At 53.7% G+C, this 24,235-nt stretch overlaps 2 protein-coding genes across 6 annotated transcripts; one reads left to right on the top strand and one right to left on the bottom strand.

The window, feature by feature from the left end:
• The first annotated feature begins 714 nt into the window (after positions 1-714).
• STAC2 (SH3 and cysteine rich domain 2) lies at positions 715-14,421 on the top strand. 5 transcript variants are annotated; one of them, XM_088829040.1, is made up of 12 exons: positions 715-1,198; positions 3,110-3,211; positions 8,013-8,319; positions 8,691-8,788; positions 8,963-9,053; positions 10,360-10,472; positions 10,550-10,622; positions 10,714-10,775; positions 11,226-11,323; positions 11,709-11,760; positions 12,101-12,238; positions 12,912-14,421. In XM_088829040.1, the coding sequence occupies exons 1-12, from the start codon at positions 1,109-1,111 to the stop codon at positions 13,014-13,016; spliced, it is 1,329 nt and encodes a 442-aa protein (XP_088685166.1). In that variant the 5' UTR covers positions 715-1,108; the 3' UTR covers positions 13,017-14,421. The 5 variants fall into 5 exon arrangements, with proteins under 5 accessions (XP_088685166.1, XP_055263715.2, XP_088685165.1 ...); XM_088829039.1 differs by lacking the exon at positions 3,110-3,211 and having other exon boundaries at positions 716-1,198; positions 8,013-8,058; positions 8,167-8,319; XM_088829038.1 differs by lacking the exon at positions 3,110-3,211 and having other exon boundaries at positions 716-1,198; positions 7,941-8,058; positions 8,167-8,319.
• A 4,873-nt stretch (positions 14,422-19,294) lies between these two features.
• On the bottom strand, positions 19,295-23,032 carry RPL19 (ribosomal protein L19). The gene is made up of 6 exons (XM_055407739.2): positions 22,984-23,032; positions 22,125-22,231; positions 20,945-21,067; positions 20,192-20,312; positions 19,716-19,826; positions 19,295-19,503 (listed from the first exon to the last, which is right to left on the bottom strand). The coding sequence occupies exons 1-6, from the start codon at positions 22,986-22,988 to the stop codon at positions 19,380-19,382; spliced, it is 591 nt and encodes a 196-aa protein (XP_055263714.1). The 5' UTR covers positions 22,989-23,032; the 3' UTR covers positions 19,295-19,379.
• Between the last annotated feature and the right edge of the window lie 1,203 nt (positions 23,033-24,235).

The following is a 24,235-nucleotide window of genomic DNA, read 5'->3' as shown; positions in this document are numbered from 1 at the left end:
CTCCCTACCCCCATCTAACTTCACTTGTGGCAGAATCTTTAGGAGAGGGAGTGTCTTGGAGAGGTTTGGGGACCTCAAGTGTGGGGACTGAGGCCTCTTCTCTGCTGAAGTCCAGACAACAGGATTGGAAATCCATGTCGTTGTCCTGCTTTCCAGGACAGGGCTGGCCTTTGACACATGGTGTAAAGTTGTCCATATTCTGCAGGAGAAACCCCTACCGCACAGTCCAAGGATGTGTACATTTGGAGAGAATGTCTCCAGGGCAGAGAGACATCCAGTTAATGGGGTGGAAGGGTCCCCATTCTTCACTCTCAGGAAGTCCTACCTTCATCTCCTTCTCAGCTCTCCTTCTGCAGATCCAACCTATTTCTATCCTCCTCTAACCCTTCCAGACTCTAATGTGATCTCCTGAACTCTTCCTTCAACCTTGTCATGCCCCCCCACCCCCATTCCGGATTTTTCAGTGTGAAACTGCCCCCTCCACTTCTTTACCCTCCAAGCTCCTCCCCATCTTGTCGAGCCCCCCCAAGCTCCGCCCAGCTCGCCCTCCTGGCCACCGCAGCAGCCAATAGCTTAGAACCTGATTTACATAGCGGCGCGGGGGAGCGGCGGAGGGAAGGGGGAGGGACCAGGCGACCTCCTAAATCAAAGTTGGGAGGCGAGGACTGGGCGGAGGGGCCGCCGGGTGCCCGGCGGGGGCCGGCGGGGGGAGGGGAGGGGGGGTGGGGGCGGGCGCAGAGGACAGCGGAGCTGGCCGGACACTGACAGCTCCATCGCTCCCTGCCTCGGTTCCTGCCCGAGTCCCCACTTCCCTCCTCCCATCGCTCCGAGCAGCATCTTCTTCAGACCCTTGATCCTCACTCCTGGGGTCTCCCTGCTCCCTCGGCTCCGTATAATTGCCTCCTCTCACCCACCAACCCAGGAACTTTCTCCGCCCGCACCCGGGAGTGGGGATTGCTTTGCCTGGGCGGGTTTCTCCAGGGGTTCACTGGGTTGGGGGGCTATCTCTAAGGGCTTCAGGTCCCGGAGAGACGCCTGCCACCCTTAGCCTGCTTCCAGGTGGGCTGCCGTCGGGTCTCGGCGCCCTCTCTTCCCGTCTCCCCTAACCATGACCGAAATGAGCGAGAAGGAGAACGAACCGGATGACGCTGCCACCCACACCCCCCCGGGGACCGTCTCTGCCCTCCAGGAAACCAAGGTAACTCGAGAGGCGCGAAGCCTGGCCCCCTGCCCTGTGCGCCCCCAGCCGGGGCATCCTCCTCCCGACTCAGTTGCCACTGTGGCCTCCGGTGCCCTGGAGTCACCGTAGAAGGGCCCGTGTGGTCCCTAACGCTCCGCGCGGCGACCCAGGGGCAGCAGGTTCGGATGAGGGACCGCAGACCGCTCCCATCACTCAAACACGACACGCCCTTGCGCGCGTGACGAGCGGAGCTCCCCCGCGACCCTCCAGGGAGGTTGTAACTCGGCGTTGTTGGAGGGAGTCGGCGCAGCGAAGCGGAGGGAGTGTGTAGCGGTGTGTAGCGGGTGTGGGCCGGTGTGCGCGCCTGAGTGTGCGCGCCGGTCGCACCTCGCCTGTGTCCGCCAAGTCTCCGCCTGTAGCTCAGTGTGTCCCTCTCTCTCTGCCCATGTCTCTCTGAATGTGTCTCTACAACCTGTTTGTCTCTGCCTTAGTATCTCTCTGTGCGTCTCTCCCGGGTTCTCTGCGTGTTTATCTCAGAGTCTCTGGATGGCTCTCTCTGACCCGCCGCAGTCCGACATTCCCTCCTCCCAGCCCGGTTAGGCTCGGGGACGTGAGCCCGCGGCCCCGGGGTGCGCAGCTTCCGAGTTCGCGCTGGGTGTTGCGGCAGCGCGGGCCATCACGCGCGGGGACCCGCGGACTGTCGTTGCGGCTCCGGAGGAGAAAGACAGGCAGACCCACCCCGACCCTGCCAGCGGGACGGGGCGTTGGGTGGTAGTGGGGGCGTGGGGAGCGGGTAGAAGCAAAAAGGGAAGTCATCATAATTAATGAATGTCATAATTAACCCTAATTATGTATGATTGTTACTCCTGCGGGAGTCACAATGAATAAATTATTCCCCAATGAAGTCAGGCACAGCCCAGACTCCTGGCGCTGAAGGAAGGGGCTGGGGGCGGGGAGGAGGACGGAGAACATAACAGGGCTCAGATTCTGCAACCCCCACTTCTAATCTGTCTGCTGTCTCCCCAAGTTCTAGATGCTGACCCGCAAAAAGTTGTGCAGGAAGCAACCTGAGCAGGGTCCCTGGGGATGGGGAGAGAAGGGCAGTGCTCTCTGCCCCCTCCCCAGACTTCAGGCCAAGGTTACCGTTTCCCTTCCACCGTGGTAATTGGTTCCCACTTGGCTTCTGTTACCCAGATGAGGAGGGAGGCAGCCCGAACCAGAAATGGGTGCCATCTTTGGCTCTCCGTGGTATCACTAGTTCATCTATAGCTATTTCCCATGCCCATCCTCCTCCTAATTCTATCTGGACTACTTCCCAGGATATGAGGTTAATTCAAGGTCAAGGTCATCCAGGGAATGACCAAGGAAAGATGAGTAGGGCCAGAGTGGATGGAGTCTAGCTGAGGCACCCCAGGTAGGCTTCCTGTCCCTAAACCAGAGGGACCCAGTGGGTCTTCATGTCCAAGACTTCAGATTCACACTTGACCTTCTCCTGCTCCCTTCTGAGAACTGGAAACCTTGGGCTCTCAGACCACAGAATTAACTTCCCTTCAGAGAGTCAAGTCTACTGGGAGAAGAATGAGGTGTTGAGGTGTTAGGATATTGCTTGGAATAACTGTGACAGCTTCTTTCAAGCAGAAGGTCCCAGGAACAGAGCCCCATTCTGAGTTCCAGTGAGCCTGACCTCAGTTGCCTTCTAATCACCCTGGACAGACACATACAACCTTCCTGCTTGCTTCCCAGGGCACTGGGGGCCTCTCAGGTCCTGCCCTGTTTCCCACACCACGGCCTGGCCACTCCGCCCCCTCCTTAAGGGCTTTCTGAAGGCAGGCAGGAGTGCTGGGCAGCGCTGCCTCAGCAATCAGCAAGTTCAGCTGTGTGGGAAGGGGGCTGTCAGGGCCTGGCAGGTCTGTACCTCCTTCCTCCCAGCCCCAGGACCATCTCATTCCATCACCTCTGGATCTGAGCCATGGGGATCTGAGGAGCAGGGAAGGAAAGAAGTGTACACCTGACCTGGTCCCTCTGTACCAGGTCAGTTGGATCCCTGCCCCTTTGCCCCCTTCCCTGTACCTCATTATGAAGGGCTCCGTAACAACAACATGGGCTGGGCTTCGGGTCTGGGGCGAAGGTACTCAGGAGAGCAGAGGTGGGCAGAGAGAATTCAGAACCTTTGCAGCCTCCTTCCATCCCCCCATCTCAACTTGTCCCAAGGAAGCTTCTGTCTTCAGACTGTCGGGGTGGAGGGGAGGGAAGGGAGAGGGTTGGTCGCTGCCCACCCAGCTCAGTTTGAGGCAGATACAACAGAGGAGGCTGGTGCCTGTTAGGCAGTGAAGCCAACATTCCAGACTTATTTATCAGTGTTTGGGGGCCCCTGGGAATTTCTTGCAGCCCAAGTTCAGCCTCCTGCCCACTCTAAGGTTGGGTGTCACTCCTAAACCTAAGGTACGCAGTGAGCTTCCTAGTGTCAGCATTGCCCTCTCTGGGTCCCCATCCTATCCTACTTCATGGGGTCTGCCATCACCCCCTCTGGTGCCATTCTTGGGAAAACCTTGCCATGCCAGCTCTGCCATCTGAGTCGGCTTGTGTCACATCTGCCACCCCCTCTGCCAGTTGCCTAATACCTTTTCAGGAGCTGGTGGGAACTGAGGGAAGAAAGGGTGTGGAGAGGTGGGGAGGCAGGCAGGCCAGGCCCTGCCTCTGAGAGGGGATTCAGAATGACAGGCCTGGTGGTCCAGGCTCCAAGCCAGACAAGCTTCTGGTGCTTTGGCGGTGATTGGGTGGGAGGTGGGGAGGAAATGGGATGCAAATGTGCCCATTTGCCAGGGTATATGGCAACTTCTTCTGTCAGGGAATGGGTCCTGGGACAGTAGGGGCACCAAAAAGATCGTGGTGGGGAGGTCTTCCCTGGAAACTAGGAGTCCCAGGAGTGGAAATACCTGGCCAGGCTGAGCCCAGGTGAGGTTTGGGTGGCCAAGGCAGATGTCTCTGGAGTGGGCAGGCATTAAGCCATTTGGCAGAGATGCCTGCATCTGCCCTCCAGCCACAGTCTTTGACATCCGCCAGCCACCCCAGGTGTTTTTCCTTCCTGCCTCTCCACCCTCCTGGGATCTGGGGCAGAGTCGGGACTGCCCCGGCGCTGGGGAACAGTCTGTTCCAGAGACCTCTGGTCCCCTGCAGCGGTGGCTCCTGGCACTAAGGCCAGGCAGGGACCAGGAAAGGGCACAGGCTGGACAGAAGGGAGGCTTGAAACCTCATCCTGTGAGGATTACTTTGGAAATAATGGCCTCAGAAGGGGGGAACATGATTGATGTCTTCAAATATTTGAAGAACTGATGTGCGGAAGCGGGAGTAGCCCTTTCTGGAGCCAAGGGAGGAACAGGGCCGATAGGCAGGGAGGCAGGTTTCAGCTCTATATAGGGAAGCACTTTCCAGCGATTGCAGCTGCCCAAAGATGGAATGACTGTCCCAAGAGAGGGTGTTCTTGCCGTCACAAGAGGGACCAACAGAGTCAGACAACAATTCCGAGGGGCTGTGGCCAGAGTGGTGCAGGGTGGGCACTGCTCTAGGTAGCCAGTCTTTCTAAGCTTACATCTCATGACAAGCCCATGGCACAACTGAGGGGCAGAGGCGAGGGCCAAGGCAGAGGGCTCCTTACTCCTTGGACTCAGTAGCCAAAGCCACTAGTTCAAGTCCCAGCTCTGCTCCTTAGCAGCTGAGGACTCATGATGAGTGAGTAATTTAACCCCTCAGTTCCTCATCCTGAAAAGTGGGACAATAATTGTCACCACCTCAGAGGATGGTGGAAGGTTAATGGGTTAATGAGATGCTGCATATCCATTCCAGGACTCTGGTAATAAACACCTCTCGTTATGTTTATAAATTTAGTTTTTTGTTTTGTTTTTTAATATTCATTTATTTTGGCTGCACTGGGTCTCCATTTTAGTTGCATCATTCAAACTCCTAGTTGCGGCATGTGGGATCTAGTTCCCCAACCAGGGATTGAGCCTGGGCCCCCTCCCTTAGCCACTGGACCACTAGGGAAGTTTCCCATAAGTTTAGGTTGCTTTGGGGTTTTCAGGTTTTTGCTTTCTGTCTTGCTGAGAGAGCATCTAACCCTGACTCCTTCCTCTTGGGGGTAGGGAAACTGAGGCTCAGAGAGAGGAAGTGAAATGACTTGCCTTCAGGCAACAGGTTTCATTTTGCCCCCACCCTCAGCCCATTCTCCCAGAGACCTCCTGTGCTCTGTGCCTACAGCCTCCGGGCAGAGCAGTGGTGGGTTCACCCGTGCCTCCAGGCCTGTCAGAGCCTCCAGAGCCACGTTTGGCCCATAGAACACATTTGTGTTCTAATTAATTGTCCCTCTGGGCCTCCACCTCTGCCCCAACACCCTGGCATCTGGGGCCTGGGGCCCTGCTTCTCAGAGACACACAAAGAAGCCCACAGTGCTGGCCAGGAAACTGGATTTGGAAGGAGCTGGGCAACTCAACATGCCAGTCACCCCAGGGCTCTGTCTGGCCTTTCAGCTGGCACACCAGGACGCGCCTTGTGCCCAAACATTTCCCCATCTGCTTCCCCTTTGTCCTGTGGCCTGCTGGCCTCCCCAGGGCTAGAGGGGTCTTCACTTCCATCCCCTTGGCATGGCTGCCAAGCTGGCAGCCATGGCACACAGGCTGCCTAATATCCCAGCTGGGAACCTGGGCCAAGTCTCTCTGCCCTATGTCCCCTCCCCCCATCTTTTTATTTTTTTTTTAATCATTGGTGGAAAGAAGTGGGCAGGAGAAAGGGCTCTGAATAGGAAGTGAGTGGGGCGAGGGTCTGGGTAGAGCGGTCCAGGTTTCGGGTGAGCAGGAGAAATAGCCCTTTGTCATTGTTATTCCAACACTAAATCATGTCCAACTCTTTGCGACCCCATGACTGCAGCACGCCAGGCTTCCTTGTCCATCACCAACTCCAGGAGCTTGCTCAAACTCATGTCCATTGAGTCAGTGATGCCATCCAACCATCTCATCCTCTGTCGTCCCCTTCTCCTCTTGCCCTCAATCTTTCCCAGCATCAGGGTCTTTTCCCATGAGTCAGCTCTTCACATCAGGTGGCCAGTGTGCTCTGGCCTCGTGCAGAATCCACCCTATGCTCCAGAACATGCAGTCTGTTTAGGGTTCAAGCCACTTGCTCATCATTTATTCCACAAACATGGAATGAGCATCTTCTATGTGCTGAAGCCCATTATGGGGATTTGAAGCAATTTTCCCTGCTGTCCAGGAGCTCACAACCTCCTGGAGGAGTGAGAAGTAAATAACAAAACATAGACCTGATCGGAGCTCTCGTGTGGTCCCACTGAAAGGAATCCCTACAGAAGAGATGGCTCCCCCGAGGAAGAATAGTCACAGGAAACCCTGGAGGATAGAAAGTGAGACATAATTGGATAAGGCAGAGAAGAGGACAAGCGTGTCAAACGCTCAGAGGCATAACATACAGATGAGTTCAAGTCATTATGTCTGAACTCAGGTGGAAGGCATGGGCTGGAAGGGTGGGTATGGCCAAGTAGTAGTGGCCTGGCTGGCACAAAGGCCTTGACTGAGTCCTGAGGAGCCATGAATGATTTTTGCATTGTCAGGGGTCACCTTCCTGCTGCGTGGAGAACAGGTGGGGATGGGCAAGGTGGAGGCAAAGAGTTGTAGCCCTGAACCAGACTGAGGGTGCCAGAGCCTGAACTCAGGCAGGCCTCTGGGGGTGCTGAGATGTTGTAAGGGATGGGCTGGAGAGGTGTTTCAGAGGGAGAATCAACACTGAGGATGAGGGTCCAGAGCGACCCCCCCCCCCGTTCAAGAACTGAGGACCGGGCATGTTTTATTTGGCCCCCAAAGTATTATTTTGTTAACTCAAGTAAATGGTACACCCATTCAACGAAATTCCTGTGTGGCCATAAAAAAAGAATGCTGAAACTCTTTGTGTATTGGTATGGAATGATTTCCAAGATTTACTGTTAAGTGAAAAAAAGCAAGGTACAGGAGAAATAATATACTACCATTTCTGCAAAGAAAAAAAGGAGAATAAAACCTTTTGAATTTGTTTCTATTCAATTTCACATAAGAGTCTCAATTTCACATAAGAGTCTCAATTTCTTAACTGACTTTTTTTTTTTGGCCACGTGGCATCGGGGATTTTCCCATGACCATCCCCCCAACCCCCTCATCACCCCCCAAACCCCACTCCCCACAGTGGAAACGGAGAGTCTTAACCACTGAACCACAAGGGAAGTCCCTCTTGACTGACTTTAAATCTCATAAGTTCATTAAGCGGATTAATCTTTTTTTATTAAAAAATCACATTTATATGGAACTTCCTTAGTGGTCCAGTGGTTAAAACTGTATGCTCCAATGCAAGGGGCACAGGTTCAATCCCTGATGGGGAAACTAAGATTACACATGCCATGTAAAATAAAATAAAATTACCCCCAAAAAAAATTACATTTATAAAAAAAAAGTCTAGACTTCTTTTTAAAAATTGGGAACCCTGGCAATGCTGGGCTGGCCATATAGACTAGCCTCAGCTGGTAGAGGAGGCCAGCAGCTACTTGCTGGCCATACAGTTTGCTGCAGTCCCCACCACTACTAATTATGCCTGTCCAGTCAGAACTCCTTTGCTAGAGGAATTTCCCTGCCTGGCTCTTGTGGGCACCTGGGGTGGTGACCTACCTTCTGGAACTTGGCAGCCTCTCTCTCAGGAGAGGCTTTGTATCACCTCTGGCTCTCACCTTCAGGCTGCTGCTGGCCAAGGAGAGACCCCCGGGAGCCAGCCTCCTCCAGGCTCACCATCCCTCTTCCTCTCTCAGCTCCAGCGGTTCAAGCGCTCTCTTTCTCTCAAGACCATCCTCCGAAGTAAGAGCGTTGAGAACTTCTTATTTCGCTCCGGCCCTGAGCTTAAGTGCCCCACCGAGGTGCTGCTGACGCCCCCGACCCCACTGCCCCCTCCTACCCCACCACCAGCCTCCGCAGACCGGGGCCTGCCCACTCCCGCCCCATCCCCCTGCCCAGTCCCACGCCCCCTGGCACCACTCAAACCAGTGAGGCTGCACAGCTTCCAGGAACACGTCTTCAAGCGAGCCAGTCCCTGTGAGCTATGCCACCAGCTCATTGTGGGTAGGTGCCTGGGTGGCAACAGAAGGGGCCAGGGTGGGTGTGGGGAGTGGGCCCATGGAACGGGCTGCCTGATGTCGAGGCTCCAGCTATTCATGGTCCCCAGACCTAACTGTGCCCCTCCACATGGGCAGATACATAGTACCCTTGAGGGTCGGGGGTGGGTCTCAGGATTTACTAACAACTCAGGCTTCAGAGTCAGCTCCATCCTGACTGTATCAGGGTCAGCGCTCAGAGCTTGGCCCCAGGCTGGCATGAGGAAGCCCAATCCCTTGCTCCCCCCACGCCCTAACCTACCTCCTTTGCTCCTTGCCCATGGATGTAGCCTATCTTGACTACCCCCTGTCACTGACCACCCCTCTTGTTCTTCCCAGGAAACTCCAAGCAGGGTTTGCGGTGTAAGACATGCAAAGTCAGCGTCCACCTCTGGTGCTCCGAGGAGATCTCCCACCAGCAATGCCCAGGCAAGACGGTGAGTGGGGACCCCGTGGAGATGGCTGACTGATGCTCCCAGGCTTGGCTTCTGGGGCTCTGAGTGCCACTCAGGGCTGTTTCCTCAGGTCGAGGGGTGCTTAGGCTTGGGGAAGGCCAGGTTCTCAGGGGTCGTGACCTCTCCATACCCTCTCTCTGCCTGCTTTTGCCACAGTCTTCCTCCTTCCGCCGTAACTTCAGTTCCCCACTCCTGGTACATGAGCCTCCACCAGCCTGTGCCGTGAGCAAGGAGTCCCCACCCACTGGTGAGTGTCCAGCGTTGCCGCTCATCCCTGTGGTGTGAGGAGAGACCCACACACTCCTCAGATGGGCTTTGAGTTACACTGGCACTGCCTGTTCTTGGCACTGCTACCACTCCCTTTTATTTATTTAGATTTTTCTTCATCTTCCCCTCCCCCTAATTCTCTGGATGCTCCTGTCCTGAATGAAGAGTTGATTCACCCATTCATCCATCCAGCCATCCTTCAACAAAAACTTTATGGAGCCCCTGCTAAGTGCCAGGCGCTGTGCTAGACACAGGAACACAGTCCTAAAGAAGGTGGAGCTCATGGTCTAGTAGGGGAGCTAGACATGCAACAGATAATCACACAAATCATCAACTAGCCACCGTTTGGTGAATGCCTGAAACCGAAGGATAGGAAACAAAGAGAGGATAAAAAGGCATCCACCTCATCCGCAGAGACAAAGAAGGCATCCAGGAAACTTGAAGGATAGGGAATTAACCTGAGGATCTGGGGAAGACCAGTGTGGACAGAAGGCAGCCTAGAAGCAGGAAGGGGCAGAAAAAGGACAATGAGGCTGGGAGTGAGAGGGTGAGATAGAACTCTGGGTGCAGGGCCTTAGCGTCCCTTTTAAGAATGTTCTTTGAACTTTATTCTTTTTTCTTTTAAGTTTAGTTTATTGAAGTATAGTTGATTTACAACGTTGTGTTAATTTCTGCTTTACAGCAAAGCGACTCAGTTACATACATTCTTTATATATATATATGCATTCTTTTTCATATCCTTTCCCATTTGGTTTATCACAGGATATTGAATATAGTTCCCTGTGCTATACAGTAGGGCATTGTTGTTTTTCTGTTCTCTATATAACAGTTTGTATCTGCTACTCCCAAACTCCCAATTCATCCCTCCCCCCCCCCCCTCAAGTCTTTAGACTTTATTCCAAGGTCAATTTTTGTGTTTTTACAAGAGCATTCTGGCTACTGTGTGGATTGGAGGGGTTGGAGAGAAGCAGGGAGACCATGGGGAAGCTATGATGGTTGCCAGTTTGGTAGCTTGGATCAGGCTGGCAGTCATGGAGATGGAAAGAAATGAGCAGATGCTAGACTTGTTTGGGAGGCAGGACGGGGTGATGGAGTGAACACAGACAGCACAGAGGGTGAGGGGTCTCGGATGCTTCAGGCTTGTCCCTGGGTACCGTGGGAGGACATGGAGTTCTCACTGCAATTAGGGAGACCGGGAGGGGCAGGTGAGGGGCATGCAGAATTCACTTTAGAGCTGGCTGAGCAGGGCAGCCAGGCACCTGGCCTTGATGGTGACTCCTCGGCAGGGGCCAGCGGGAAGGTAGACCCAGTGTACGAGACCCTGCGCTATGGCACCTCCCTGGCCCTGATGAACCGCTCCAGCTTCAGCAGCACCTCTGAGTCCCCCACAAGGAGCCTGGTATGGGGAACACCAAAGGGAGGGGGCAGGGGTCCCAGAGGGTGGGGGGCTGAGCCGTCCCCTCTGTGTGTCCCCAGAGTGAGCGGGATGAGCTGACGGAGGATGGGGAGGGCAGCATCCGCAGTTCAGAGGAGGGCCCTGGCGACAGCGGTGAGTGGGGCTGGGGACCAGGGGCAGGAAGGGAGCACAGTGGGGGCCGCCACATGCAGCCTCACACTCTGGCCCCACCCTGCATCTCCAGTATTCACAGCCCCAGCCGAGAGCGAAGGGTCAGGACCAGAGGAGAAGAGCCCAGGACAACAGGTGAGGCTGGGATGGCACTGAGCCTTGTCAGGCCAGGTGGGAAGGGGACCTCCTTCTCCTTGTCACTGATCCCTAGGTGGGTGAGAGTATGCTGAGTGGGAGTCTCACTGTGCCATCATTTATCCTCAATCTACAGGGATGGGCAATGCCAGGGTCAGTAGGCATGGGAGGCAGGAGTGTTACCCCTCCCAACACTGACCCATGCCTGTAGAGCCCACGCCTCCTCCCCAAGGGTAGGCAGTTCCAGTGCAGCAGGCAGAGGAGGCTCCCCCTTCCCATCCCTGGCCCAGTCCCTCAGGGGTGTATACGCACAGCAGACAGGAGACTCTGAATTCTCCCTGTTACTGTCCCATATCCTAGCCCCAGGGGAGGCACGATCAGGGCAAGGGGAGAGTGGGTGGAGTGATGAAGGTGTCCTTCTCCCAGCGATGACCCTGAGCTTTTTTGCAGCCCTCCAGGCCTCCCCTCCGGAAGGACGTGGGGCCGATGTACTCCTACGTGGCTCTGTACAAGTTTCTGCCCCAGGAAAACAACGACCTGGCTTTGCAGTGAGTCCTCCAGTGGCCCAGCCTCCCCACCACCTCCACCCCGATCCCGGGGGGCTGCTTGTCTCCAACCTCAGGGCTCTGCGCTCCCAGACCTTGGAACATGAGTGTGAGGGGGACCTTCAGGAACCTCCGCCTGGCATGCTGGAGGCTACTGAGCCCCCAAATGAGACAGAGGTGCCAGAGTCCAAGAGGGCTGGTGCTGATGCCATGTCTCCTGCCCCTGCCAAGCCTCTGTCCTAGACAGTGTCTGTGTGCCTATGGTCACATAGGGGCCATCGAGCACCCTTGCAGGGGACCTGGGGGTCTAGGACTGTTGGGATGCAGGGCGGGCAGGTCCCTCCTGCCCCACATGCTACCCCCTGGCCCCCCCACTCTCTTGTCCCAGGCCTGGAGACCGGATCATGCTGGTGGATGACTCTAACGAGGACTGGTGGAAGGTGATGTGGCAGGGTGGGGAGCGGAGGGTGAGCGGTGGTAGGCACCCAATAGGCCCACACCCATAGAGGGCACTTTCCCTAACACCCACCCGCTTCCTCTACGACCTAGCCAGGCCTAGGCTCACCCTCAGGTCTTGCCTTTACTTCACCCCTCTGTGCCCCAGTCTTGTCCCTCTGCCTACCTTGTGCCCGTCCCAATCCAGAAGCCCCCCGACGAAGGGCTCAAACACAAAGAACCCAGGATCTACAGGATGATGACATTGGCTCTGAGTGGATATTAGCTCTAGAGAAAGCAGTTGGGGTTGGGGCAGCACAGCGCTCACTGCCAGCCTCATTCCAGGGCAAGATCGGCGACCGGGTTGGCTTCTTCCCAGCTAATTTTGTGCAACGGGTGAGACCAGGCGAGAACGTTTGGCGCTGCTGCCAACCCTTCTCCGGGAACAAGGAACAAGGCTACATGAGCCTCAAGGAGAACCAGGTGAGGACCTGGGCCCCGCATGGCTGGAGAGGCTGGCATAGGAGGGAGAGAAGTGGCGGGAACGTGGGCGAGCACCCTGGAGGAGGCTTGGAGCCTGGAGGCAGGAGGGAGGGCAGATTAGAGGCAGTGGGACTGGGGACTTCCCTGGTCACCTAGTGGTTAGGATTTCAGGCTTTCACTACCATGGGCTAGGTTCAATCCTTGGTCAGGGAACTGAGATTCTCACTAAGAAAAGAGAGAAAGAAGCAGCAGTGGGACTGCTGGGAACTGGGGCTGGTGGCCAACACAGGCATGGGCTCAGTTATGTTAGAGACAGCTGGGGGAAGAGCATTGGGTTAGGAGTCCAGAGGCTTAGGTCTGAATGTTATTGTCAACCATGGGCAAGTCCTTTCCCCGTTGTTACCTCCTCTGGGAAACAGGGAGTTTCTCAGGGGCATTAGACCAGCTGATCTCAAAGGTCAGCCCCGAAGTGCTGCTTGGTGTCCACTGACCGCCTGGTTCTTGCTGCTGTGCCCTGGATTCTCATGGGATCTGCTCCCATCACCCCGGCTCCAACCACATCTGATGCTGGTCCCATCATCCCCTGGGATGGGCCCACTGGGAGCCATCAGTAGGACTCGGGGCCAGGGAGGCAGGCAGTGCCAGGCCTCAGCGTTGTGTCTCTCCTGCTCAGATCTGTGTGGGCGTGGGCAGGAGCAAAGATGCTGACGGCTTCATCCGCGTCAGCAGTGGCAAGAAGCGGGGCCTGGTTCCAGCCGATGCCCTGACTGAGATCTGAGAGGAGCCAAGAGAACCCAGAAGCCACCCCTGCCCATGCCCAGCCCTCCTAGCTTCTGGCGCCTCGGGGAGGTTCCCTCTGCTCCTCTCCTAGGGGCCACTCACCATGGCTTGGGAGCCTTCTGTATTGAGAAAGGTGTTATTTCTGGGGTCCTGGGGTGCCCTAAAGAGGTTGCAGCTCTGAGACTTGGGGGTGGGGAGGAGGAGAAAGTGGGAGGGAATGGCAAAACTCCAGGTGGGTCCCCCCGGTCCAGTTGCCATGCAGAGTCCAGCCCTGACAGGAAGTTCCTGAGGAACGTCTGGGCTGCCTCTTCCAGAGAGCCTACCCCTGCCCACCGCACCTTTGCATGCCTGACACCCCCTCTCCTCACAGAGCCTCTGCTTGGGCCCTTGTATGTGTGACCCTGCAGCTGTCACTTTGGGAGTGGGGCCCTCCTGGGTCCCTCAGCCCCAGCTCTGGGTGGGGAGGGAGCTCATGGCTGCGGGAGGACCGTGGTCTCATCACCTCTGTCACTCCATCAACTCTCAGGAAAGTTCTGCGGCTCTCTCTCCTGTTACTTGAAACTTGGGTGGACAGTGGAGGGGAGGGCTGAGGTCTGGGGAGGGTGTGGTAAATCAGAGGCTGTCCCCTCGAGTGGGACAGTCACCACAGAGCAACCTCACTCTACCCTCATTCACTGGGAGAGGACACACCCAAGAGCGGCCTGCACACAGAAACCCACTGGCCGGCCCACACCTGATCAAAACAATCCCCATTTCCCTGTCAGGGCTCTGAACGCTTCGTTCCTGTCCCAGGCCTTGCCAGGCCTGCCCCAGGAACCCCACCCTCAGGACTGACACTGCAATAGCCCTTCCTTACCCCCTCTCTCGGGGCTCTGTGGGGGACAGGGCTGCTGTTGCAGGGAGCCCTTTTTCTGGCTGCATCTGGTCCCTTTTCCAGGACACAGGCCTGGGAGGAAGCGGGAGTGGGAAACAGACAATGAATTCTGTTTGACCACCAGAAAGGGAAGGGGGTAGGCACGCTGAAGGAGGGGGTGTGTGGGGACACGCAAAGAAGACCCCTCCCTTGCAGGTTGCTTTTCTCTGGTGCCAACCTCCCTTTCCCCCCCCAAGCTCAGAGCCTCCTCTTGTGCCCTTGATCGTGCCAGCCAATGCCACCCCCATCCTGGGCACAGTCACACCCTCCCATGTGGTGAGAGGGACACATCCTCCTACCCACTGGCCCCTGCCCCACCTCTCCCTGGCAGAGGGGGAGGAACTCAAGCCACACTGCCCTGTTTGCTGCCATGAGGCGCCCCCCCAGCAATATCCCAGGGGCGGGCCCAATGCCCACTGTACATGAGGCTGCATGAGGAGTCTGCTGGGGCATTGCTGAGCCTCCAGACCCCTAATTAAATGTTTCTTGTCCCAACCTGGCTACTCTATGTATCTATCCGCTAGGGTCAGAGGAAGGGGAGGGGTGGGCGGGGCCTGGGCGTGTTGGGGGTGTGGACCAAAATAGGAGACAGCCTGAAGGTCGGAGAATGTGTTCATCTCGGCGAGGGGCTGGGCTGGCCCTGACAGTGTGGGTCCCCAGGCCTCCTCATTCCAGATCTGAGGAAATGGAGGAGGAGGTTTGGGGGACGCTGGAGGGAGAGAGGGTGGCGCTGCGGTCATTTTCTGGTTCGATGTGGACCTGCGTTGCGCAAGGGGCGGGCACGCACCTCCGCGTTTCTGCCCCCCAGAGATGCCCCTGGAGACCAGCCGAATCCAGGGTCTGGCGCCCTCAGTATCCACCCGAGATCAGCCTCGCCCCCGCAGCCCCTAAGCCCGAGGCAGATACGTTGGCGGACCGTGCGGCCCTGAGATGACTCAATCACGCCCATCACTGGGAGCCTGGCGCAAGGGGGCCGTGGTGGCGCCCCTCCCGCCGCGATGCCCGCCGCCCACCTGCTCCGCAGAGCCGCCTTTCCCCTCCGGCACGCCCGGCCGCGTCATCGCCCAGGCGAGCACGTCCTGGGCTATTTATAGACGGAGGGGCGCGCGGAGGGAGGGAGAGGCGGGCTGCGGGGGTGCCAGGGCAACGGCGTGCAGCCTGAATGCAGAGCGGGCGGGGGGCCTGCTCCTCCAGATAGGCACTCATCCAGTTCTGCCTTCCAGCCCCCCATCCCCAAATCAAGGTGGGCCAGGTGGGACCAGTCCCTGGGTCCCCAACCATGCTTTCTTTGGTCCCTTTCATCCAGGAATGATGGGGGTGGGGGGCAGCGGAGGAGCAGGAGGAATGTGACTCCCCTTCCTAGGACCCTTGATGGTGGGATTGGATAAAAGGGTCACAGACCCAGTGGAAAGGCTTATAAAGAGGGGAACTCACACAGACACCTACTATGTCTGGGAAACTGTGCCAGGGACTTAATTTTATTTTATCCTCTTAAGGACCCAGTGAGGAAAGTGGTGCTGTCCCCTTTTCACAGATAATGAAACTGAGGCCTAGAGATATTAGGTAGCTTGCCCATGGTCATACAGATTATCCAGCCCAAACTTGTCCCTTTTTTACATGGAGCAGCTGAGGCCCAGAGCAGACTCAAAACTTGCCCAAGGTCACCCAGCAAATTAATGGTCGAGCTGGTTTCAGAAATTCTATCTCTTGCTTCCCAGTTCAACTCTTCCCCAACTTGACCCTGGGTTCCTCAGGGCCTTAAACCAGTAAGATGGAAACAGAGAACCCTGGAGATGCTGGAGGGGCTCCAGGGATCAAGACTTCACCTCCTGGAGACAGAGACTTTCAGCCAAACCTTCTGAACACCCACTTGCGTCCCTACCAGCCAGCAGCTGGCCTGGACCCCCGCCTCTCCCCAGCTCATTTGCCGCACTGCTGAACACAGCAGCTTTTTCGGGTGGCTGAACCACCCAACAGCAGGCTCACAGCCTGGGGGCTGGGAACAGCTGGTGCCCCCGCTGTAGCCGCGGCCCTCCTCTGTGTCCGCTCTGGGGGTGGCAGGAGTAGCAACACCACTGGCCTGGGGTGGAGGATGCTCAGCAACCTCCTGGTGGTGCCCACCCACCATTTGGCTGTTGTCTGTGCCCTCTATCCGCCCACCGCAGCCTGAGCTTAACCTGGGTACCCTGAGGGATTAAGGTTATCTAGGTTTAGGGGAGATGCAAAAAGGGGGGATGTCTGGGGGCCAGAAACAAGAGGCCTAAAAGGGCAGAAAGATGGAAACCAGAGGTGGAGGCAGGGAGATGCAGAGAGTAAGGCCCCTCATCTTACTAGCACTACTGCCTTTGGCTCCTTCAGCCTTCCCCCCTTCCCCACCTCCTTAACACCCACTCCCCAAAGCTTAGGACATTGGGGGCACCTGCTGAAGAGTGCGAGGAAGACAGCGCATACCTCCAGCCTCAGCTCTCCCTGTGCTTTGGGGAGCCAGCCCAGGTGGTTCATCTGTTCACCTCAGAGAGAGCACCAAGGACCTCAGCCTTTCTCCAGGCGCAGCAGCTGTGCTTGTACCTCTCAGGTGCAGCCCACTCTGAGTCACTGCCCCCCGCCCATGCACATCTGAAGGAATCAAAGGTGGGTTCTGGTGTTTAAGCCAAGCTTGGATTATGGGGGGCCCTCCAGGCTTCAGCTTCCTTCTCCAGAAATGGAGTTGGACTTGCTTAGGGAGTCTTTACCTGGGACCATGAACCCCTTTGAAGGGTATGCAAAATTATATGATGGGACCAGGTTCAAGCTCTTGAGAGAACAAACACGTCTTTTTTTTTTTGCCTGTGTTGGGTATTTGTTGCTGCGCGCTGGTTTTCTCTAGTTGCGGTGCGTGGGTTTCTCACTGCAGTGGCTTCTCTTGCTGCGGAGCACAGTCCCTAGAGTGCGAAGGCTTCAGTAGTTGCGGCATGCGGGCTCAGTAATTGTGGCTCATGGCCTTCATTGCTCCGCAGCATGAAGAATCTTCCAGAATCAGGGATCGAACCTGTGTCCCCTGCATTAGCAGGTAGATTCTTAACCATTGGACCATGATGAAAGTCCTGAATGGACATGTCATTTCATTAGAAGTTCTCAAGGCTCCAGAACTGGAAGAGATCCAGTAATTACTTTAGGGGATCTGTCTGCTGAGGGGGCCCTCCCCGGCACTGCCTGGAAAGGGGTTAGAGGCCGGTGGTGGAAAGAGGTAACCTTAGGCCTGGAGTGAACTTCAGAAAGAAGTGATTAAATGCAAGCCTTCTCAAGAGAGGCTCCTTCAACCTAATTCTTCCCTCCCCCTCCCTTCAGCCCCTCACCAAAGTAAGGCAGTTTCCAATATCTTCAGTGACCTGTGGTCTGGCTTGCCTGGTGGCTCAGATAGTAAAGAATCTGCCTGCAATACGGAAGACCTGGGTTCATTCCCTGGGTTGGGAAGACCCTGGAGAAGGAAATGGCAAGCCACTCCAGTATTCTTGCCTGGAGAATCCCATGGACAGAGGAACCTGGCAGGCTACAGTCCATGGGGTTGCAGAGTCGGACACGACTGTATGACTACCACTTAACTTCATTTCAGTGACCTGTGAGAGAACAGCACCACCTCCTGGTCCACGATGGCAACTCTTTTCTGTGCGGGCGGCTCAGGAGCCCCATTGAAGGTTCTAATTGTCCTTCCTGTCATCTCTCTACTGCCTGGTGGAGGTGGGTGGCCTTCCATGCCCTTCCTCCTCTGGTCCAGGCATGGGAAGGCGTCTCATGCTCCAAGCACCTTAGTGAAAGCCCTTCTTCCAGGCCACAGCTTCCCCATTTGGAATGATAGGCTTAGAGCAGGCCCTATGGATACACTATGCACAGGCTGGTATGGTGGCAACAGGCAACCCCAAATCAGTGTCCTCTCAGCTCAGGTTCTGATGCACATGGGTGGTGGTGGAGGTTGTCTGGACTATTCTGTCTGCACCTCCCTGCCTTGGGTTACCCATCTCCCTACCTGTCCAGACTGGACAAGGAGACTACAGGCAGAGATGGGGACAGGCCTGCTGCCTTCAAGATCACTTTAGCCCTGCCATTCCCACACCAAATGCAGATGGGCACATCTGCCCATTACATACCCTAAAGACCCCTTACTGGCTTTCACATAACTCCAAAGTAAAAATTCCTCCTGAAGACAGGTGGAAGGCAGGGAAGTAACCAGGAGGGGCACGTCATAGCTGTTCCCCTTTCCTTCCCACTTCTCACCGGAGCTGACACTTCTGTATTTAAAATTGGTTGACCGATCCCTTCCACCTGGACACGTCCCTCAAACTGTCACCCACTCAGTATATTCAAGTCAGCTCTTCCAGGCATTCTCCACTGTGACTGGATCCTTCTGACCATCAAAGACGTCTCTTGCCCAGTCTTCCAAAGCCTGAGGCCTGGGAACCTCCCATCCCTAATGATGCAACACTAATTCAGGCTTAACAGTTGACTGCAAGATGTGGCTTAACCTCTTTTCTCATCTGAAAAATGGAGAAGCAAATACCCTACTTTATAATGTGAGAGAATCAACGCAAGTCAATGTAAATGCCTCAGTACTTGGCTCACAGAGCTATAGATATTTTATTGAAAAATTTATTGGTCATTACTACCATATAACAGGGAAGATAAAACCTACTTCTCACTTATAAAGTTAACCCAGAATGGCTTTGACAAGTGTGTTATGTGCCTTTATCCCAACTCTTGCCAAGAAAGTCTTTTTTTTCTTTGGACCCCTTTTGATGGTTATGAAGCAAAAAACAAAACAGGAAACAGTACTGATAAGGACAGGAAAGAAAAAAAAGGTTTAGAAATTAAAAATAGGGATGCTCAAAATGATGGCTTAAGTTCTATCTCAATAAGGCTGTCTGAAGAGCTCAGGCAGCAGTCAGCAGTTCAGGTTCAGATCATACCTTCTGGACCGGTGGTGGTTCAATCCCCCCTATCCTGGGGTTCCAAGGCAGCAGACTGCAACTTTGTACCTCAGTACAGTTGAGGAGCGCAAGCATACTATTTTCTGTCATTTTTAATTAATGTGACAACTTACAACTAAATACCAACTAAAACCCAACATCTGAGACTGTGTCGGAGGTGCCACTCATACTCTGCTGTAAAGGGCAGTTTACAGGCAGAATATCCGAAGGTTGGGTAGAAGTCATTCCTTCCCTCCCTTCAAAGTAGGCCCCACACGCCATGGATGGGGACATGAGCCTGACCAGAGTCTAGGAGTCAAGGAAGCAACAAAGCAGGAACCCAGGGAAGGGTCTGTATCCCAGTCCTCAGTTCTGGTCCTATAAACAGTGAAGACCCCACTGAAGACTCTGGAAGCAGAGAGGTAGGCAGATAAAGGCTTGTCTTTTATTGAATGAGCGATCTATGCAATTGCCGAGGCCACTATGTACAGAGAAGAAGTGGAGAACTTTATTTCTTGGTCTCTTCCTCCTTGGACAGAGTCTTGATGATTTCCTCCTTCTTGGCCTGGAGCCGCTCTTCACGGCGCTTGCGGGCTTCCTTGGTCTTAGACCTGCGGGCCTCGGCCTGGTCCCTGGAAAAGAGAAGATGGGTGAGCTGCTGGGGACACCAAACGCTGATTCAATTAACCAACAGCCCCACACTATCCCAACACTGATGGTGGGTGGTGTGCGGGTGTGTACAAGACACAGCAGTATGTATCTCTAACACAACAGCTGTATTCTGGACAGACTGCATGGAAGTCAAGACGAGACATTAACATATTTTAAATGTCTCAGAACTTACGCCAGAAGCTTCTTGCGAGCCTTGTCTGCCTTCAGCTTGTGGATATGTTCCATGAGAATCCGCTTGTTTTTGAACACGTTACCCTTTACCTTCAGGTACAGGCTGTGATACCTGTAGGGTACAAGGGTTATTAGAGGTTCTGGTCAGTAATGGCATCAATAGAGGTGGGCTTGTGATCTGCTCTTCCACACAAGGCCCCTAAGCATGTAGAGTTCCTGTCCGCTCCTCTCGGTGCAGAGAATTCTTTTCCTCATCCAAGACTTTCTGCACAATTAGGAGTCAGAAGAGCTCACCTGGCAGATATTGGGCTACCCTGATGGTGCATGCAGGGAGGATAGAATGGAAGAACTTTCCTAAGAAAAGTTTAAGACACATGGCTCTCTGCCCAAGGCCAATGAGACAGAGCTTGCATCCGTGCAAAGAACAAGTCATCAAAGCAGCAATGGATCTTGGTGAGCCCAGGAGAAGGTCCTTACATGTGGCGGTCAATCTTCTTAGATTCACGGTATCGTCTGAGCAGCCGGCGCAGAATTCTCATCCTCCTCATCCAGGTTACCTTCTCGGGCATTCGAGCATTGGCAGTACCCTTTCGCTTACCTAGGAGGAAGAAGAGTCAGGCTCATCACAGTGCATCTGGGTTACTAGAGCCAGCTGATTAGTTGAAACAAGAGCTACTAACTTCTGCAACACTCTATAGTCCACTGAGTCATGTACCAAGAGCTATACCTCATCTTAAGTCGCGTTATTTCCATTTTACAGATGATCCCAAGTATTAAACTTCCTTCATTTACTCAACTTTCAAGGAAGCAGAAACAAGGCAATTATCTCTCATTCACTTCAGGCAGAATGTGAATACTCCAGGGCATGCACTGAGGCAGCCTGCACCAGGTAAGCTGGAAGATCTTAAAAGGTGGTGTGACCTTCATCTCCCCAGATCATGCTGACCTTACACAGTGATGTTAGGATTTATAGGACGACATTTCCCAAGTATCCAGTAGGATTCCTGGCAAGGTATAGGTGCTCAATAAATGAGACCTCTTTCTACCAGTGTCATCAATTCCCACACCTGTGCCAACATTCTGATTTGCAGACAGAAAAACACACCAAACATCACAGACTAAGAAAAGGGTTCAAAATAAGTCAGAATGGGAAAAGATTCTGAATCTATCCCAGTCTAGATTTAATCATCTATCTTTCCCTAAGTCTTGGAATAAATAGAATGCACTTACCTATACCCATATGTCTGCCCTTCCGGCGAGCCAAGGTGTTTTTCCTGCATCGAGCCCGGGAATGGACAGTCACAGGCTTCCTGATGATCAGCCCATCTTTAATCAGCTTCCGGATCTGCTGGCCTGGGAAATCACAATATACCTGGTCAGTCAGGTGGGCCCTAGTCCCACCAGTCATAACTCAAGAGTCCAAACAGGACATGACAGAGGCATGGCTCACATCCTTGGTTTTCAAAAATGGTGCAAACAGGGGACCTAAACCCCTCCCCCCCCAAAAAACGTCTATCCTTTTAGATGTCTAATAGCACTCAAAATATACGTATTTTGGGGTATGTGTTCAAAACAGTATGCAGATATGGCCTATTCCTTCAGATTCTGTCTCACCTATTAGCTAAGCAGTCTAAAATAAGGACTTTCTGAGCACATATTACAATACCACAAACCCAAACAGAAAAAGAATTTCCCTGATACTGACAAAGATTCCTGCTAAACTTTCATCAGCCCCTGAAGGTTCTCACAGGCCAATCTGTACACTTCCTTAAAGAATCCTGTTAGGTCAGTTCAGCCAGAAACCCCCTAACCTGTTTCCTCTTAGTATTTTTCTTTATTTAAAAAATATTTATTTTATTGTAGTTGATTTACAATGTTGTGTGAGATTCTGCTACACAGCACAGCGACTGTTGTACATACACACACACACATTTTCATAGTTTTCCATTAGTTTGTTGTCCTCTTAGTAATTTTTCATCCACTGACCCCCTTCACTGTGCTCCTTGGCTATAAATTCCTACTTGCCCACTCTATATTCTGATTTGAACTTCCCAATTCATCACTTCGTTTCCTTGGCCACCTCTTACCCGCTCCCCGCCCCTCCCTGAGTCCCTGTACTCTCTCCAAAAATTTCTCACATAGCTATAAAACAGAACATCCACTCTAGCGATATTTATTAATGTTAACACTGAGTGGTTGCCATCAACTGCCATCCTGTCATTCTGGCAAAGGTCAGGAGAACCTCTGGCAATCCATATTTTCATGACTCCTCCATTTTAGGAGACCCCCCCCCCCCCGGCAAACTGTAAGCTAGCCTATATTAACAGTTAACATAATTGTGTCACCTTTCGTTGCACAAAGGATGAGAAATGGGGAGGGTATAGAAGGAACGCAGACCCCAAGAACTCACGGGAGTTGGCATTGGCGATTTCATTGGTCTCATTGGGGTCCAACCAGACCTTCTTTTTGCCACAGCGAAGGACACTGGAGGCAAGCCTCTTCTGAAGCCTGAGCATACTGTGACAAACAGAAAACACTATCAGGTCCTGAAAACCATACCTGGGCAAGACTGAGCATCCCCAACAAAACCTGCCCACCCCACGTAGACAACGTCTATGGGTCTGTTTTCCCCTCTGGAAAATAAGATTTACAGATAAAACTGGAATGAAGAGGGGTTTTACGCCTTTTCTGGTACCCAACACGAAAAATAAAGTGTTGAATGTCAAGAATCTGTGGCCAGTGGACTGTTTCCTGGGCTCGTTTGCTAGTTCAGTCTAGTCTTTTGTATCCTGGGCTCGTTCGCCTCTTATCTCAGCAATAAACTAGCTTTAAAGTTTTTCTTAATGATGGGTTTACGGGGCGGAAAGCATCAAAATGCTAGGTTCGCCTTATTTTGGACAGGCAGAGGCTTGGGGCCTATTCGCGGCCTGTCCTACGTCACATGGAAGCAGAGATGTGCTCGGAGTCACAGGTTGCCCCAGCGAGTTAAGGGGGCCACAGCCCAGTCCCCGCCGCCGCCTTTCCTCTGCCCTAGTGGGTCGCTTCAGACACGTGCAGGGCGCGTAGCCAGCCCTCCCCCGGCCTAGGGTTCTCGGGACGTCCCCCTTCCCACCTCTCCTCGAGGCCGGGCGCTAGTGTGCTCCGGCTACCCCAAGCTCCAGGACCAGCCGCTTCAGGGCGGCCTCCGCCCTGTCTTTTCCCTTATGGGCCGCGGTACCGAGCCACGCAAAGTAAAAATCAACCAGGATCACAGACCCGAGAGCGCTTACCTCATGGCCGCGGCCGCAGCGGCGAAAGGAAAGAACTTGCCCTCGCTAGGCTCCTCCCATTATCTGTGAAGGGGAGAGTCCATCCCCCGTTCCGCTTTCGCCCGTATTCCCGTCCGGTCCTTTCATATTCCACCACCCTAGACTTACTTATATATTCTGAAAAAACCCAGAGTAATAGAAGTCTAACATCAGGAGTCGGTTTTAAACTTTAAAACATGGAAAATATCCCCCTTCGGTATGCCAAAGTGGTATAGTCCGACTTCCTATTAGGCATGCGCAGCGAGGGTACCCGATGACGTGGGTAGTGGCAGCCGGAAGTCAGCTGGATTGCGCAGGCGGGATAAAGGGGGTTTGCTAGAGTGGCCTACTCCTCCCAGGTGTAGTGGGTTCTGTGGAAGGATGTTTTATTAATGCGGGGTGGGGGGCAGTTAAGCAAGAGAGAATGAGCTCAGAGACCAGACAAAAGCAACCTTTTATTCACTCTCCCAGTAACTGGGGAACCTTGGAGTGCAGGACATTAGTTTTTGAGCCACCGTGGTCCTTAATTACTTAGTGCCTCCACGTCCTCCTCTGTATAGTGTACCTAGTTATGATATATCTAATTTGCAAACGAAGGCGTTAAGACAAGTTCCATGATGGCAGGAACCAGTCTTGGATTTGGCTCATACAGCTTTGCACATAAGTAAGCACTTGAGAAATAGCAAGTGAGTGAAAGAATAGTTGGAAAGTCTTTTTAAAAAATCAGACGACAGGACCTCTCATAGTTCTTTCTTCTTGCTTCAGAGAACCGAAGGCTTTTGGTTAAGAACCTAAGGAGAACATTCCAGGGTCCAAGAAACATAAAGCTGACTTCTGGTTCTTACTACTTGCTTTGCTCCAGCTGGTAACCACGTATCTATCATCTGAACTCTCCTGGCTGCTAAATAGAACATGCATGCTCAGTCGCTTCAGTCGTGTTCTACTCTTTGTGACCCTTTGGGCTGTAGTCCTCCAGGTTTCTCTGTCCGTGGTATTCTCCAGGCAAGAATACTGAAATGGGTTGTCATTTCCTCCTTCAGGAGATCTTCCTGACCCTGATATCGAACTTTCCTCTCTCATGTCTCCTACATTAGTAGGTGGGTGCTTTACCACTAGGGCTAGCTGGGAAGCCCGCTAAATAGTGCTGATGAGGTCCAAAAGAGGAAGGGAAAGAAATTCCCTGATGGTCCAGATGTTTTGACTTTGTGCTTTCGTTGCTTGAGGGCCCAGGTTT

The sequence above is a fragment of the Moschus berezovskii genome, chromosome 20 (genome assembly GCF_049115385.1).
Source record: "Moschus berezovskii isolate FMDL1 chromosome 20, NW_MosBer_1.0, whole genome shotgun sequence".
Classification (NCBI taxonomy): Eukaryota; Metazoa; Chordata; class Mammalia; order Artiodactyla; family Moschidae; genus Moschus; species Moschus berezovskii.
The sequence above is the reverse complement of the archived record's forward strand: the minus strand, read 5'-3'. Positions and strand labels throughout refer to the sequence as shown.

Coding starts and splice junctions, on each gene's coding strand:
- STAC2 (XM_088829040.1), top strand. CDS start 1,109: ATGACCGAAATGAGCGAGAAGGAGAACGAACCGGATGACGCTGCCACC. Junction 8,789..8,962: donor AGCAATGCCCAGGCAAGACG/GTGAGTGGGGAC, acceptor CTTTTGCCACAG/TCTTCCTCCTTCCGCCGTAA. Junction 11,761..12,100: donor CTAACGAGGACTGGTGGAAG/GTGATGTGGCAG, acceptor GCCTCATTCCAG/GGCAAGATCGGCGACCGGGT.
- RPL19 (XM_055407739.2), bottom strand. Junction 21,068..22,124: donor AATCGCCAATGCCAACTCCC/GTGAGTTCTTGG, acceptor GTGATTTCCCAG/GCCAGCAGATCCGGAAGCTG. Junction 19,504..19,715: donor GCTCGCAAGAAGCTTCTGGC/GTAAGTTCTGAG, acceptor TCTCTTTTCCAG/GGACCAGGCCGAGGCCCGCA.